The 15,805-nt window shown below is 42.4% G+C and overlaps 2 protein-coding genes and 1 non-coding gene across 3 annotated transcripts in view; all 3 read left to right on the forward strand.

Moving 5' to 3' along the window:
* Window positions 1-3,934: 3,934 nt before the first annotated feature.
* atg9a (ATG9 autophagy related 9 homolog A (S. cerevisiae)) lies at window positions 3,935-11,206 on the forward strand. The gene is made up of 18 exons (XM_068751795.1): window positions 3,935-4,037; window positions 4,124-4,167; window positions 4,261-4,325; window positions 4,401-4,550; window positions 4,651-4,792; window positions 4,899-5,039; window positions 5,148-5,268; window positions 5,404-5,579; window positions 5,688-5,810; window positions 5,922-6,109; window positions 6,399-6,552; window positions 7,202-7,381; window positions 8,323-8,535; window positions 8,634-8,866; window positions 9,035-9,152; window positions 9,283-9,553; window positions 9,830-9,972; window positions 10,063-11,206. Exons 1-18 carry the CDS (start codon window positions 3,935-3,937, stop codon window positions 10,069-10,071), a joined length of 2,574 nt encoding a protein of 857 aa, XP_068607896.1. The 3' UTR covers window positions 10,072-11,206.
* Window positions 11,207-11,599: 393 nt separating this feature from the next.
* Window positions 11,600-11,672, forward strand: trnak-uuu (transfer RNA lysine (anticodon UUU)). The gene has a single exon. It is a non-coding gene; the product is annotated as a tRNA-Lys (tRNA).
* A 668-nt stretch (window positions 11,673-12,340) lies between these two features.
* The window catches only part of pcnt (pericentrin), a 30,405-nt gene continuing 26,940 nt past the window's right edge, over window positions 12,341-15,805 (forward strand). Inside the window, exons 1-4 of the mRNA XM_068752124.1 lie at window positions 12,341-12,388; window positions 13,032-13,061; window positions 14,878-15,054; window positions 15,507-15,644. Of these exons, the coding sequence (XP_068608225.1) occupies window positions 12,341-12,388; window positions 13,032-13,061; window positions 14,878-15,054; window positions 15,507-15,644 (393 nt within the window). The remainder of the gene's footprint in view (window positions 12,389-13,031; window positions 13,062-14,877; window positions 15,055-15,506; window positions 15,645-15,805) is intronic.

A 15,805-nucleotide genomic window follows, 5' to 3' on the forward strand; every position in this document is an offset into this window, starting at 1 on the left:
CTAAAATTAATGAAACATTTACTTGAAAAATCAATCAATTAATGAATTTCTAATTATTTTATGGTCTTTTTTCATCTTTAATCCACTCCTCTAATGCATTGTTAGCTATACTCCAAATGCTGACCATAAACACGTGTTTGTGGGCTTGTATAGTATCAACAAATGATCTGATTATCATTATATTGGCATTAGATCTGAGTAACGCAATGTCGTCCTGGTGACGGGTGTAATGATTCAATGACTGGTGGCCTTTTCACAGTGCTACAAAATGCAAGTGTGTCTTCTTGTATATATGCTGATGGATCTGAAAGGGCTCTAATGTGAGGAATCTATTTCCTGATTGGTCAGGATTTAGTGTCAAGCCTCTCCAAGTGATTGTGAAGGGCCACCGAACATCTGAATCAGACTCCAGTTATGAATAATTAATATTTACAAATGCAGTCTTGCATCATTGCAAGATCTCCCTCTTATTGACTCAAATTTATGGTTTCTTGATTGTGCTTTATTACCCTTTTATTGATCTATTGTTAACATATATTGGTGCAGCTTTGTTTATTACCTTTATCTTGTGGATGACTCTTAGGTGTTGAAATTATTTATGATCTACGGGAAGCTGAAACAACACAAGGGAAGGAATCATTTGCAAAGAGGTGTCACTATGATCTATAATTGTATCATACACACAAAATATGTGAACTCCTTGTCCCTTTAGTCCATGTTGTACAAAACAAATAATCAAATGCATTTTTAACATGCATGGAATTTAGAACAAATTCAAAAGAGTCCCAGAGGAGTTCATCAGAAGTTGCTGCTGTCCATAATTATATAGTTAGTAGCCATCAACCCAATATGTATATGAACACATGCATGCATTGAGATGTGCATTGCAATAGACAGATATTAGAACGTCTAGACTTTTAAATTATCATTGCGATGACATCATCAGGACAAAGTGACCTACAGCAGTGAATTGTGGGATAGATTTTGTTCTCTGTTAGTCAGGAGCAGAACACTGCTTACTCATCTGACCACAGCGCCCATGTCTCCCTCCTCTCTCTTTCTCCTTGATGTCTCCTTCTCCTCTTACTTACTTACACCGTGTGTGTGTGTGTGTGTGTGTTCGTTTCAGACAGATCATCAATATGTTCTCTGGTTTCCTGAGTGAAGACATAGACAGATGATCGTAGAGCCAAGACCCCTCGTCAGGGCATTCACATATTTAGTGAAGCACAATCACCAGCAGAGATTTTATCACATGTATCCAGTACCGGGTGTCTGAGTGTGTCTATGTGCACGCATGACATATGCTGCATGTGCTAGGAGCCCTCATTCACAATGTCACAGCCAATCCATTTTATGGCCAAAGCATCCATAAATCTCTCTTCGGTTATTAACCTCTCTCTATTTCAGTAACCCCTCTTCTGTTCCCAGCTCTCTTCCTGCAGACACGTCGGTTTATGGCAGTCTAGGAGACCACACTGAGACAAAGTCAGTGGTTGTTCGTCAACCTTGAATTGTGCTGGTTAAACTGAAGGCCTGGCGGCTAAAAGCTCTCTCGTACCTTTTTAAATGATCCCAGAGGGACAAAGGGGCATCTTTTCTGGTCAAATTCAAAGAAAGTTTTGGAGTAAATTAAAAAAATCAAGATTTAAACGTTAAAATGTTCAATGCCTTGTTCCTTCTCATCCCAAATATTTTTAGCATGGCTGTGCTCTGCTTCCCTTTACATTTCAACATAATGTATAGCCAATGAACAAATCCCATTTAACAACAGGGATCTATCAGATACACATGTCGCCATGTGTGTGTGCATTCCATACCTGCTGTGTTGGGTTTAAATGGGTGCATGTACAGGATGAAGCTTTATCTAATTAAGTTACCCCAGGGAAATGACTTCATCCAGACTCTCTTTTCCCTGCCCCCTTCCCGGCACACCCACCCCCCCCCCCCCCCCCCCCCCCCATTTACCACATCCTGTCCCTCACCCCTGCTATCTCAGCACCCCATGGGTCGCTTGGCAGCATGATGGCACATCTTTTAGACAAATTAGCTGTCAATGCAACCCCCTAATTCCCAACAGACAGAGTGGTAATTTAATCAGCAAGATGAATCCTGCAGTAGATTAGGTTTACCAACATGCACACACAATATTACAGAATTATCATATAGAATAAAACAAGACGTAAAGTTAAAAACATGAAATAAGTAACCTCTTGCCAGCTTCCCGTATTTATTCTTTGCAACATTGGCAATTTTACGGTAACAAATTCCTGTACAGTTAGTTAAGAAGAATACAATTACATCAAATGGTTTAAGGTGGAAATTCCTGTTAATTTCTGTTGGGCACCTTTTGAATATAGTCCTGCTTTGTTTTACGGTACTTTTATGTTTATGTGCAGTTGCATTATTGTGTTCGTCAGCTTGTGAGCTTCATTGTGACAGACTTTTCTGCAGGATTATACTGAAGACTAATCCTAATCAGAACAGATTAAATTACCCTGATCACAATAATAACTAGATTACACAGAATCCCCTTGAACTCAAGGCAGCCCTGGCCTTTTTTGAAATATCCATTTAGACAGTGCAGCTTGTTATTACTACTACTGCTACTACTACTACTACTACTACTACTAATAATAATAATACCATTATAATAAATAATTTTTGACCATCCTGGAAGGTTTAAGATCTATTTCTTTTATGTATAGTAGAATTTCAATAAAGGCATCACTTTTTGTGCTTACGGTACCTGACACCATTGTGATGAAACCTAACAACCAGACGGTGGAAGCAAAACGTCATTTTCCGCATTCATTTTTTAAAATAAAATGTTATTTCAAAACGTATACAAAACAGTATATAAAGATCACAGAACAATTGCCAGGGGGTAATATGCAAAACCATTATATACATTCAAATAATTGTAGTTGATACAGATATTGAAAGTTTTTTAAGCCTTTTTATTCAATAAACCACTAATTAATTTTAGATGATTATAAACTATCATTATAAAAATGTTTGAAGGCAGGTCTTTTCTTATTTTTGTGGATCTATAACTAATTTCCCCCATTAATTTAGGGCGTGCTGTCGAGCTCGCTGACGTGCGTCACTTCCTCCTGGAGTCGGCCTCTGCTTGCGTGTGATTGGCTGATGGGCTAATCCTTTTCCTGATTGGGTAGCGCTCCTGCCAGTGAACGGAGACGGACGCCACACTGCTAGGCTGTTTCGAAAATGAAACTGGACTCGAGGTAACCGAAAGAAAACGAAACCCAGACGATCGTCAGATAAACTCGACTTGGCTTCGGCGTTTTAAATGGCGTCGCGAACCCGCAACGACGTAACGACGCGGAAGCGCTGCGGGTTTTGGGCGTGACGTTTTTATGGCCTGCGCTGTCACACCGCGACAACAACACCTGAATCAGTCCTGCCGTGTTCGCTTCATGTGTGAGTTCCCCCCCCCCCCCCCCCCCACTAATGATCAATTACTAATCATTATCAAACACAACAGCATTTTCTTTCCGTCTGAGAATGTCGATCTGAATCCTGTACTGCTCCCATTGACATAAGAGCACAGTGGTAACTCTTGTTTACAGCTGGGAATGCTGAGAAAACGACTGAGCTGGATGACACGTACTGAAATGCAATGGAGGTAAGAATGCATATCTTTACTTTGACAGTCAATAACTATATCGTTTCCCCACCTCTCATGTTCTGTACACAATATGATCTTAACATCTGGCCTCCATTAGGATCAATTAAAGTAGATGTTTTTCCTTCCAGATCTGGTCTAGGTGTAATGGTGCCGGTTCCTTCTTGGCATGTTGAACTACTTGTTAATACCCATTCAACCTGCTTTTCCTCTCCCTGTGGTTCTCCCTGCTCCAGTCTGTCACAGTGTGTTTAGTGACCTGGTGAGACTGAAGCTGATGTCACTATGGCACACTTTGACACAGAGTATCAGCGCCTGGAGGCATCCTATAACGACTCCCCCCCTGGAGAGGAGAACTTGTTGATGCATGTACCTGAAGGAGCCAAATGTATGACATGCGTACACAAACAAATTTTGACCTTAAACACACATACTTCTTTTCCACTGTTGGTGATATAAATAAATCCTTTGCAGCCCAATGGCACCACATCGAGAACCTGGACCTGTTCTTCCAGAGAATATCCTTTTGTTGGGTTTTTGGCCCAACTGTTTCAAAAGTTTAACCCAATAAAATGTCTAACCTCAGATAAATGTTCCTTAACGCTCATTACGTATATAATCTTCACCAGAAGAATGGATTCACCTGTATGCTGCTAGGGGAGATCTTTGAGTTGGTGTACGTATCTTATCCGTCAGAATGATTGATGTGTCCAGCAATCCTGGATTCTAACTCTTTTTATTCTTCATGCAGTCAGTTGCTATTCGTGGTTGGCTTCACGGTCTTCCTGGCTAACTGCGTGGACTACGACATTCTCTTCGCTAACAAGTTTGTAAATCACACCGACTCGTCGAAAGTCACTTTGCCTGATGCCTTCCTCCCAGTGGACGTGTGCAGTGCCCGGTGAGTGCGAAGTCATAATGGTGATGTGCCAGGAGTTCCATCAGGAGGATGATACCTTGATTTCGAGAGAATTTAGCGAAGTGAACTTTTTCTTCCACAGTATCCGAGACAACGCGTTTGTGATCTTCGTCCTAATAATCTCTGGGGTTTTCTGGCTTCATCGCTTTGTCAAATTCATCTACAATGTCTGCTGTTACTGGGAGATCCGCTGCTTCTACATCAACGCACTCAAGATGACCATGGTGAGGCAGAGTGGCGCTGTTGAGCTTTTATTGTTATTTATTATCTTGGGCAGATTTGTAGCATCATTTTCTTAACAAGAAAATCAATGTTGCAACTTCTTTTCAGTCAGAGCTGCCTTACGCAACGTGGCAGGAGGTTCAGGTCAGGATAGTTGAAATCCAGAAAGAGCACCAGATCTGCATCCATAAGAAAGAGCTGACAGAGCTGGACGTTTACCATCGCATCCTCCGCTTTAAGAATTACATGGTACGTTCTTTGTTTTGCTTTTTTGTTTTTTTGCTGAAATATCCATGTCTTTTCAAGCTTCTTGCAAAAAAGAAATAATTACAAAGCAAACTAAAGCTCTCTTTCTAGGTTGCCATGGTAAACAAATCACTCCTTCCCGTGCGATTTCAACTTCCCGTACTCAGGGACTGTGTGTTCTACACTCGGGGGCTGAAATACAACTTTGAGCTCATCTTCTTCTGGGGTCCAGGTGTGTCCATGTGTGATATTCATCATACTATATGCTGTGTGCATTATATCCAGATGTGCATGCTCATATGTTTACGTTTTGGAGTGACAAGCATGCCTACTTTTCGCCTCCTTTTTTCTTTTCCTTCCTCTCTAGGCTCTCTGTTTGAGAATGAGTGGAGCCTGAAGCCAGAGTACAAGAGAGGAGGTAACAGGCTCGAGTTAGCAGACAGACTGGCGTCCCGTATTTTGTGCATTGGGATTGCTAATCTTCTGTTGTGTCCTGTCATCCTGGTGTGGCAGATTCTCTACGCCTTCTTTAGTTACACAGAGGTATCTGGTTTATATATGCTACACACGGTACATTGTGGAATTTCCTTTCATATTCAGGGCCCTGGACAAGAGGCTCTTGTGATTGCGCTTCTGTTTGTGTGTGCCCAGGTGATTAAGAGAGAGCCTGGTTCTCTGGGGGCGAGATGCTGGTCGCTTTATGGTCGATGCTACCTGCGCCACTTCAATGAGTTGGACCATGAGCTTATGTCACGTCTCAGCAAAGGCTACAAGGTTATTTTCCAGTTTCATTTCCTGCCTTTTACAATCAGTGGACCTTTGAAGCCTTTTCATAATGACGTTTGTCTTCATCTTTTTCTCCCCCTCTTCCTTCGTTCCATTCAGCCTTCATCCAAGTATATGAACTGTTTCCTCTCACCCCTGCTGACGGTAGTTGCCAAAAACGTGGCATTCTTTGCTGGGTCCATTCTGGCTGTCCTCATCGCTCTGACCATCTACGATGAGGATGTTCTTGCAGTGGAACATGTTCTCTCATCAATCACACTGCTTGGAGTGTGCGTCACAGTGTGCAGGTAGTGATAACCAAGTACAGAAGCCTGCATTTCCAATGAAGTCATGCATAATAAAGAACAAAAATGACTACAATGCATCACTATGCACTTGTTAGTCTTTTACATATAGAAAATATAAATATAAGCCAATAATCTTCAGAGAGCTACATCTACACAAACCTTTATGACTTTTAACCACAAATTATTTGGTGATTGTCCTTTTCAGTTTACCCAGAGTAACTTTAATGCTATTTGGCAACTTATGGACTGATGTGGTTGGACTGATTTCTTTTCTCTCACCTCTCCTCAGATCATTCATTCCTGATAAGAACATGGTGTTTTGTCCTGAGCAGCTGCTACGGGTTATCCTGGCCCATATCCATTACATGCCAGACCACTGGCAGGGCAATGCCCACAGATATGAGACCCGAGACCAGTTCTCCCAGCTATTCCAGTACAAAGCTGTGAGTATAAGTGGCGATAAATGCCAGGGAATTAACTTCTACTGTGACTCAAAACACCTACATGTACCGGTAGTAACTTTGTGAAATCCTATTTGAAAATCTAATTCTATATAGCTGATCATTTTCTGGAGAATATTTACTGAGCTCTGATGCAGAGCTTTAGACTCATTACAGACTCAAACATCACTGCGTTTCTGCTGTTAATGATGAAGCAGACCCACCAAAGCCACCGGGGGGGGGGTCTCACACCATGCTAAGAAGCTGTCTAAGTACCTCCATTCAGACTGTCCCAGTGGGTGGCGGTGTGAGGCGAGATTTAAATTTAGGATTTGATGTACCTTACCACTTATTATTACTCAAGGAGACCAGTGACTGACTCTTTCTAACCAGTAATTATTTGGATTAAAATTAAATGTTCCTGTGATGTAATGTACAGTAACAAAAGCAGATTTTACTTTTGGTGAAAAGTAGAGATTTTTTTTTAAATTACTCTAATGCTGTTGTTCCATAATTCAAGTTACTGGTTACTTTGCAGAGTCAGAATATTAATAGCAAATTGAAATGCTATTTAAATGGTGACTTACTAATATTTTAAATGACAACAGTTTACAGTCTCCAGTTAAAAATATTTTTTCCTGAATTTCTCCAGGTGTTTATTCTAGAGGAGCTGCTCAGTCCAGTGGTGACTCCCATCATCCTGATCTTCAGCCTGAGGAGGAAGTCTCTGGAGATCATTGACTTTTTCCGGAACTTCACTGTGGAGGTGGTCGGGGTAGGAGACACCTGCTCCTTTGCCCAGATGGACATCAGGCAGCATGGGCACCCCGCGGTAAGGACTGCCACACGTGGATACCTGGATAAAGACAGCCATTAAGTATCTAATCCACTATTTACCGTAATTGCTGAACTATTATGCGCACCTGTGAAAAAGCCGCACCCACTGAATTTTAAAAAAATATTTATTTTGTACAAAAATAAGCCGCACATATTCGTAAACTGCAGGTGTCTACCGGTACATTGAAACAAATGCTATTTAACGGAACACGGCTCGTAACGATATCCGCAGCAGGTCTCCAAGGTGAACAGCCTCTGGCATGTTAGATCAAGGGAAGTCGGCAAATCAGATCCGTAACTTCGGGATAAGGATTGGCTCTAGGGGCTGGGTCGGTCGGGCTGGGGTGCGAAGCGGGGCTGGGCTCGAGCCGCGGCTGGGGGAGCAGTCGCCCCGTCGCCCTCCCCTCTCCGCCCTCCCCTCTCCGCCCGTCGGAGGCTGCGCGCGCGCCCGCTTGGCGGGGTGTCCCCGTCCCCCTTGCCCCCGTGCCCCTCATCCTCCGTCCGCGGGAGCGTGGTGCGGCAGGGGTGGGGACGCCCGGGAGGTCGAGGGGGCGGGTTCCTTCCCCGCGGGTCGGCGCGTCCGACGCCGCGTAGCGGATGGCGGACAGGCGCCGGGGACCGGGTACGGCGGTCTGGCGGCGGCGACTCTGGACGCGCGCCGGGCCCTTCTCGCGGATCTCCCCAGCTACGCGCAAGCGGGGCTTTCCCTCCGGGCGGGCGGGCGTTAATTTCGTAACGAAAATAAATAGACTTTAACGAAACACGGCTCGTAACGAAAGTGGGAAAATATACGTAAATTTGCCGCGTCGTTGCATAAACCGCAAGGTTCAAAATATTGGAAAAAAGTAGCGGCTTGTACACCGGGAATTACGGTATGCATAAACTGTGAGAATTGAATTCTTTTAATTCATTGAAACATGAATCCTGCCTGTACAGTGGATGTCAGAGGGCAAGACCAAAGCTTCTATTTACCAACAAGCAGAGGATGGGAAGACGGAATTATCTTTGATGCATTTTGCCATCACCAATCCTCAGTGGCAGCCTCCTCAGGAGACAACACACTTCATCAGTCAGCTGAAAGAGCGAGTTCACAGAGAGGCCATGGGAGCTAATTCAGACGCACATCCATTCTCCCCGTCTCAGTCTGAGGTATAGTGCTAAGCTAACATTCACACTTAGATCTCATCTCATCGTCAGAGGTAAAAAAAAAATGATTTACTGTCTCTTGACCTTTCTCCCTCTTGTAGCCACGGAGCCTCATTGCAAACCTCTTTGGAGGTCCCTCTTTACTGGCCTCTGTTCATTTCGCCAGGGACGGCTCAATGACCAATCAAGCTGCGGGTGGCGTAAGTGATGGAGCTTCTGCCTTACGCTCCCTTTCCCCAATCAGCAGCAGTGTACACCTGAGAGGCAGTTTGACTGCTGCTCACGGGGCAGCTGTCCACTCTTCAGCCATGAACAAAGCAATGGCAGGCTCTGGGTAGGAACGCCCTCCTTCTGCATTAACTTTTAACTCGGTTCTTTTCACGGAGATGGAAAATTCACCATTTCAATTGCATAATCCAACATATTGCACTTCAAAGAGGTTATTATTGTGATGAATAACCTCATCTTCATGTCTTTATATTTTTGCATCATCTTTCTGTAGGACTGATGCTCGAACTGTGAGCTCAGGCAGCAGTGCATGGGAGGGTCAACTCACCAGTATGGTCTTATCAGAGTATGCCTCCACTGAGATGAGCATCCATGCGCTTTACATCCATGAGGTAATTGCATATGGACATGTATAGAGTGTAAAGGACATCTGCTGGGATGAATTTAGCACATTTCTCTTCTTACGCTAGATATCTCGCCGACTTTCATCCGTTTTACCGCCTCGATATTTTTCCCTTGCAGCTCCACAAACAGCAGTCTTATGGCGGGCTGTCTCGACACGCTTGGCACAGGCAGGCTAGCGACGAGAGCAGTGACAGCGCCCCGGATGAAGTGAGGAGCGAACCCAAGCCTCACTCGAGACATTTTCCTCGTTCACACACTTTCCCCACCACAGTCCCCAGTCCCAGTACCATTCCCACTTCAGCTTCAGCCACCAGCAGTACCACCATGGGCCAGGATCGGGCGTCATCACAGAGCAGCACTCAGCAGCAGAGAAGTGATCCTTCCATAGGTATCCTTGTTAGGATGCGGTCACGCTGTGTGCGTTTTATAATAATGGAGTTTATTTCTGTTCCGACCTTTCCCAACTATTCTGCTCACCTTGCAGCACCACCAATTTTTCAAACTAAAAATAATAAATGGACTAAATACACATTTATACAAAATATATTTCAGTAAAGAGTCTTGTCATAGAAATGTAGTCACTTCAGAAAAGAAAATATGATATTGCAAGGTCACTTAGCACAGGTGGCATACATTAAACAGGAAAATGCTTTCTGTATTCCAGGCTCTTTCGGTGCGGGGACAAGGGTAGTCAGGTCAGCCCGTGTCCCAATGGGAGGATGGGCAGAGGAAAGTCAAGCACCACAACGTCATGAGCCTCTAGCCGAGGAGAGCTCAGAGGATGAAATGCCTCCTCACATCCTCAAAGTAAATCCTGATTGCGTGAATATTTGCGTTCATTTGCTCACTATGCACTGAAACTAAATGGACCTATCTTTTCTCTTCCTCTCACTTTAGGTAACGTAAAGACCATGTAAGTGTCGGTGTACCATCCTCCATAGATAACTAAACATATCTCTCTGTCTTGGAGCAAACAAATGTATATGAGTGACCATCACAAGAGACACAGAAGAAGAAGGGCATGTGAAAGAGAGCTGTTCCCAAGAAACACGGAAACTTTGAAATCATCTGGAAAGGTCATGACTGATGATGCTATCGTTCCTTCAAAGGCGATATACAGTATGACTTCTTACAGGAAGAAAGGGTATATTTTAATTCGATATCCGATATGAAACTACACGATCAAGTAATTTGTAATAAGCAAAGATGGCATTAGAAAAGACCACACTCCTTTATATGATCAGTAAATTTTAAATAAAGTCCATATGTTTTACTGCACGGTACAGAGAAATTGTGAATATGTCAGTGCTACAGGGGGGATGCAGAACATTTAGCCGCAAATGTGATTTATGTGATAATACAAGCTGTATTTCAGCTTGTATTACGCCTCCATTTGCACATATAGGCAAATAAATTGCAACGCACATACTGACGTTCTACGCAAGGCAAATGTAAAAGAAAATTGTCAGGCTATTTCACAGCAGTCGTTATGACATTGCATTAATTAAATTTAGATGGCGGTGAAGTCAGTAAATGTGGGACGCTTAAGCAGTGCACATTCAGCGAAATAGACTTTTGTACGGGTGCAACAGACAAGGCTGTTTTAAGCATTTACAATTACAACTGACTTCTGCGCCATATGAAAAGTGCATGATCATTCAAGAGTCGTAAATCGTCCCATAGTAAACACTGATGTCACCGTCCCCTTCTGCTTAATCACATGATGTTCTTGTTTCCAGTAAGTAAGCTTCGGTTCTTCAGAAGAAAATGTATGCACTTTATTAATTAGTCAATGTAGATGGTGTCACTTGTACATATAGCATATATTTTGTAATTGGTTAATTTAACAAAGAGCTGTTGCGTGTCATTTGGTCATGGTTAAAAATAGATAAGTAAAAAAATAACACCGCGAACATGAGCTGATGATATGTTAAGCAGACGGTGATTAAGTGTATTGATGGTATTTATGTTTTTTGTTTTATAAATCCTGTAAAATACCATTTTGTACAGCTGTAAAGTCATCCATTAAAACCAGGCAATAATCCTGTTTGTGTCGTCTGAATCATCAACTCACATGAACCAAGAGATGGCGCAAAAGCTGAATGGAACAGATGTGAGTTTCTTCTTCATTCTTTAGAATGGACTGAGCCCTAACAGTGCAAACATCAATTTTCAGCAAAGGTGGTCAAAATCAATTATATAGGGTCATTGCAGAAACAGGATAGTGAAAAATCTAACAGATAAAGCAGGAACTAGTTAGGTCAGAACAGCGCACACAACGTGATTGGTTGTCAGAGATTGGCCTGGAAATGTGGTTTGCTTGCAAATTAACGCAACACAATTGATTTGTATTTTTTTCGTATACGAAAAGTGCTTATTTATTTATTTACCTCCATCTTACTCTAAATAATGGCGTATTCGAATGGCCTGCAGAGCCCGGATAGCTCAGTCGGTAGAGCATCAGACTTTTAATCTGAGGGTCCAGGGTTCAAGTCCCTGTTCGGGCGTTCGAATTTTTTGTTTTTCAAGTTTAGTTTCAACCATCATATTTTTTATCATCCCATAGTAAACACTGATCAATTATTTTGCTGTTTCTACTAAGATTGTTAAAATGAAGACCAACAAGAATATAAAAAGTAGAGTTTTGTAAAACATAAAATGCTTAAAAACCTAAGCAGGCCATGCTTAGGAATTCTAGTGGGGGGTCCAGTCACCTTCAAAGTTAAGAAGCAGAAAATTATAAGATATGTTCTGAGGTAGTGGACGCCGGATCTTTTCTAGACAAAACAGTATTCGAATATATTTTTTTGTAGTTCCTTGTCCTAATTTGTTACAAGGGCCTTATTTTCTAAAATGATTTGCTTCACAGGGACGAATAGATTGTAGTTTTGAGATATGCAAAGCACGGGCAGGAGCGCGGACATAAAAGGAAACTTCAAATCTTAAAAATGTGTGAAGCGATGATCTGATTGGTGCGTGCACTCACAGAAACTCGATAAGGGCGGAGTTAAGACCTCTCGGCCCCCATATTGAATGTTCTCTGTTGACACTTTAGTCTAAAGGAGGCTGAAAGATTTAGTCTACTTAAAACTTACTAAAAAAATAAGGTGTCTTTGGTTTGCAGTTGAATCGGGACGTATGCGTTTAACTCTTAGTTGTTTTAGTTGACGGAGAGATGGATGAAGATGAAAGGCAGAGGAAATTAGACGCTGGGAGAGCTAAGGTTTGTTGCTAACAGCTAACGCATGCTAATAAGTGCTAGCGCCTAGCAGTTGAAGCTAGTCAACTCTTTTGTGATAGCTGTGTTTGTCCACTGTCTACTGTATCCACATCAAACGCTACTGTAGGGCTCTATTAATTTGCTGCCCATATGTAGTAGCATGCATTGCCTTTGTGATAAAAAAGAATAATATTTAGACTATTAAGTAGTCAACTATTCTATCTCCTCTATTTGCACCTGAAGTCTAGCAGAGACAGAATGATGGCATTATTTACAAAGAAGAGGGATTCTTACTTTAGCATGCAAACCTGATGGGTTCATTTAGCATATTACAAAGGCTTTCCATTTAGCTTTGCAATGCATTATATCCGACGTCTTAGCACGTTGTTTAGATTCATCAAGCTACTGTTGCATTTTAAGACTTCCGTCGAAACTTCTTAGTTATCACAGCTGTTAACAAGGATCGATAAATGCAATACAGGGAGGATGAAAATGTATTAAAAATCCTAATATTAGCTTTTAAATGTTCTTCAAATCCCTTACCAATATTCTTCAAATAATCTACCATCAGAACCCTTTGAGAATATATAGCTGGTACCTTTATATTATACATAATAACAAATACTGCTGGTATTCATTATAACAGAAATCCTCCAACATGCCTCAAGGCCATTCGGTAAGTATAGAACCTGGTGACTGGTGTAGACTTTTGAATTTGCGTCGTGATTCTTTGCATTTCTGTATTTCTTTGTCATTTTGGTATTCTTCCTTTTTCTTCTGGGGTGTGCAATCAGGGATTTCTAATGTTTTGCGGTTGCTTTAATTCTGTAATTTAAGGGAATAAATAATTATTATTTTATCAAAAATCATAGACCTGAAATAAAGTACATCTTATATGAATTACTTCAATGTTCGATATAGCCACACGCCTTGCCATGTTGGGTACAGGCCATCAGGTGGTGCAGTGAGCTCATGAGATTTGGTGAGGTTGAATATGTTACACTTGCATCTCACGGGAACGGTGTTGCTATGGTAATGCAGTGCTGTCAGTCGTCGTTGCTGTATTGGCGGATCAAATATTTCAGATGTATTTGTCGTACTGAGAGGAGATTAGGTTTGGATTAGAAATGTTGTAGCTTTCAAGGAATGATTGTTTCAAGCAAAGCAATTCAAGGAGCGATGCTGTGTTTGTGGATGCATTGCATGGTGGGAAATGGGAGTACAAAGCAGATCTGCACTGTGCTTTTATGACTAGCCACCTAGCACCGAATCAGAATTTACACTGACACAAATACACACACACACAGCGGTGTCTTGTGCATATATATGAGTCATCGTCACACAAAGCAAAAAAAAGGGCCGTGAAATCTCAGTTGAATTGAGCATGCACGCTGGTGCTGCTCACCACACACGGAGCGCTGTCTCCTCCTCTCCGTGTGAATGTTCTGCCCAGTCTCCACCCTCTTTTCTTAGTCTAGACGCATGCCTTTCCCTGCGCAGAGTTTTTGGATCTCTGCTTTGGCTGGAGTAGAGCGTTCTAGCATGAAGGTTTGGCACAATGTGCCGTCGGCTGCGTGTGACGAGATGTGCATTTACTGGAGAATCGGAGAACTGCTCCAAACGGAAGAAGCGATGGGTCTGACCACCAACGGAAAAGGAGGTCGATGACTGACTGTCGCTCAGGACTCAGGAGGGCTTCGTGAAAGTGTCTGTCAGTGCGAACTGCTTAAAGGGAGCGGATCACCTGATGGAGTGACGAGAAGAGGTGTGTTGCAAACAGATGCAACCTGAAGTGGATTTATACCAAACTGTTCCCTTTGGAATTACTGTTACAAATCATGGCTTGACTTGGGGATTTTGTTTTGTGAATGAACTTCACAAATTCTGCATTTATTCCATTTTAACTTAATGTTTTTGTCATCTCATTTGTGATGCTTTATAAAGCTCCTGTCAGCCAGTTTTGATTGTCACTGTCTTTGACTTTTCTGCAAGTGGAAAAATGGAAAGTGACTGGAGGATGTGGTGTTTTGCTCTTTTTTGTTTCTGGGCTTCTGAGAGATTGTCTAAAGTGCGTCACTCCATTTTTCAAGGCTTTGCTGCAGCTCTGTTGAGATTTGACAATATTTAGCACTATCGCCTCATTTCAGATTTGGATGCCTCGTCAGGATGTGGTTTAGGCTATTTGGAGTGTTAATTTGGGATTTTCCGCTTGGCTATTTTTTTGGCACTGTCTTTCCGTTCTGTTCTGACCCTTCAAAATAAGGAGCTCTGTGAAAATGTTCTAGCTGCATTTCTTACAGCATGGACTGTCAGCCATTCAATGCCAGAATGATGTTCTGATTACTACTTAGTGATTTCCAACTTTGGTGATAAATCTGGCCTCAAGCGTTTCCTCACCCTTCACCCCCGAGTCTCACTATGCTAATTGTGTGGTGGTGCTCAGTGGTCTTGACCTATGTGTCCATGTACATCTCACTGTCCTTCCTGCGCAGCTTGCTCGCTTCCGACAGAAGCGGGCGAAAGGCGACTGTGCGGGGCCGTCGAAAAAGACGCAGAAGAGGAAGGGCCAGACTGTCTCGCAGGTTGACAGCGCAGCGCAAGACGGTCATGTAGAACCGGCGCCGGGTTCGGTCGGGGACTCGGAGCTGAACAGCAAGAGCAACCAGGAGGTAAAGATTGAGATGATCCATCAATAATAAGGTTCAAGGGGAGATTAAACAATTTGATATTTGTGGTAAGCTATTTGACTTTTCATTTAATTTAAACATCAAATCATCACTTTTTTTTTTATATGACTTCACAAAGGCGATCCATGAAATCACTGAACCTGACCTCTATTATTCCGTACTGTGTGTTCGTCGTACGCTTTAACGAGTGATGTGTTCCCAACGCTTGGTAAATATGAGAAAATAGGGGCATGTACGAGAGAAATGGGTCACTAACCATCACGTACCCTGTAGGGCATGTTGTCATAGAAACCTGGCCAGGATTAACTCTTGTGTTATTTACTTATTTAAGTTCACCCACAGCATAAGATGTACAGTGGCATAATGAATGGCTTTTATCTTTATTTTATGTTTTACATTAAAACGCTTAATTCTTCAACTTTTTTATTCTTAAGAAATCTCAGAAGCCAGGGACGTCAGCGCTTCACCAGAAACGGACCGCCCAGCCTCCCCCCTTGAATCCTGGCCCATCCCCTATGGAAGATTTTAGAGACGAGGAGCTACTGGAAGTAACTGGAAAAGAGCAATTAAAGGTATAGATGGTCAATGATTAAACATTCAGAGAGGCTTCAAACATTTAAGGCTATGATATGTATCTTCGGTTGTGAATTTGTGTCTTTTCTGTGTCCTCACCCACCCATGAGTAATGTAATGCTGTCTGCTGTATTTTCAGATCAATGCAGCCATGCAGAGA

This window comes from Brachionichthys hirsutus, chromosome 18 (genome assembly GCF_040956055.1).
Source record: "Brachionichthys hirsutus isolate HB-005 chromosome 18, CSIRO-AGI_Bhir_v1, whole genome shotgun sequence".
Taxonomy (NCBI): domain Eukaryota; kingdom Metazoa; phylum Chordata; class Actinopteri; order Lophiiformes; family Brachionichthyidae; genus Brachionichthys; species Brachionichthys hirsutus.

Excerpts from the sequence above, each read along its gene's own strand:
- atg9a (XM_068751795.1), top strand. The coding sequence starts at position 3,935 with ATGGCACACTTTGACACAGAGTATCAGCGCCTGGAGGCATCCTATAAC. Across the intron at positions 5,040-5,147 it reads TCCGCTTTAAGAATTACATG|GTTGCCATGGTAAACAAATC; the intron begins GTACGTTCTTTG and ends CTCTCTTTCTAG. Across the intron at positions 5,269-5,403 it reads CATCTTCTTCTGGGGTCCAG|GCTCTCTGTTTGAGAATGAG; the intron begins GTGTGTCCATGT and ends CTTCCTCTCTAG.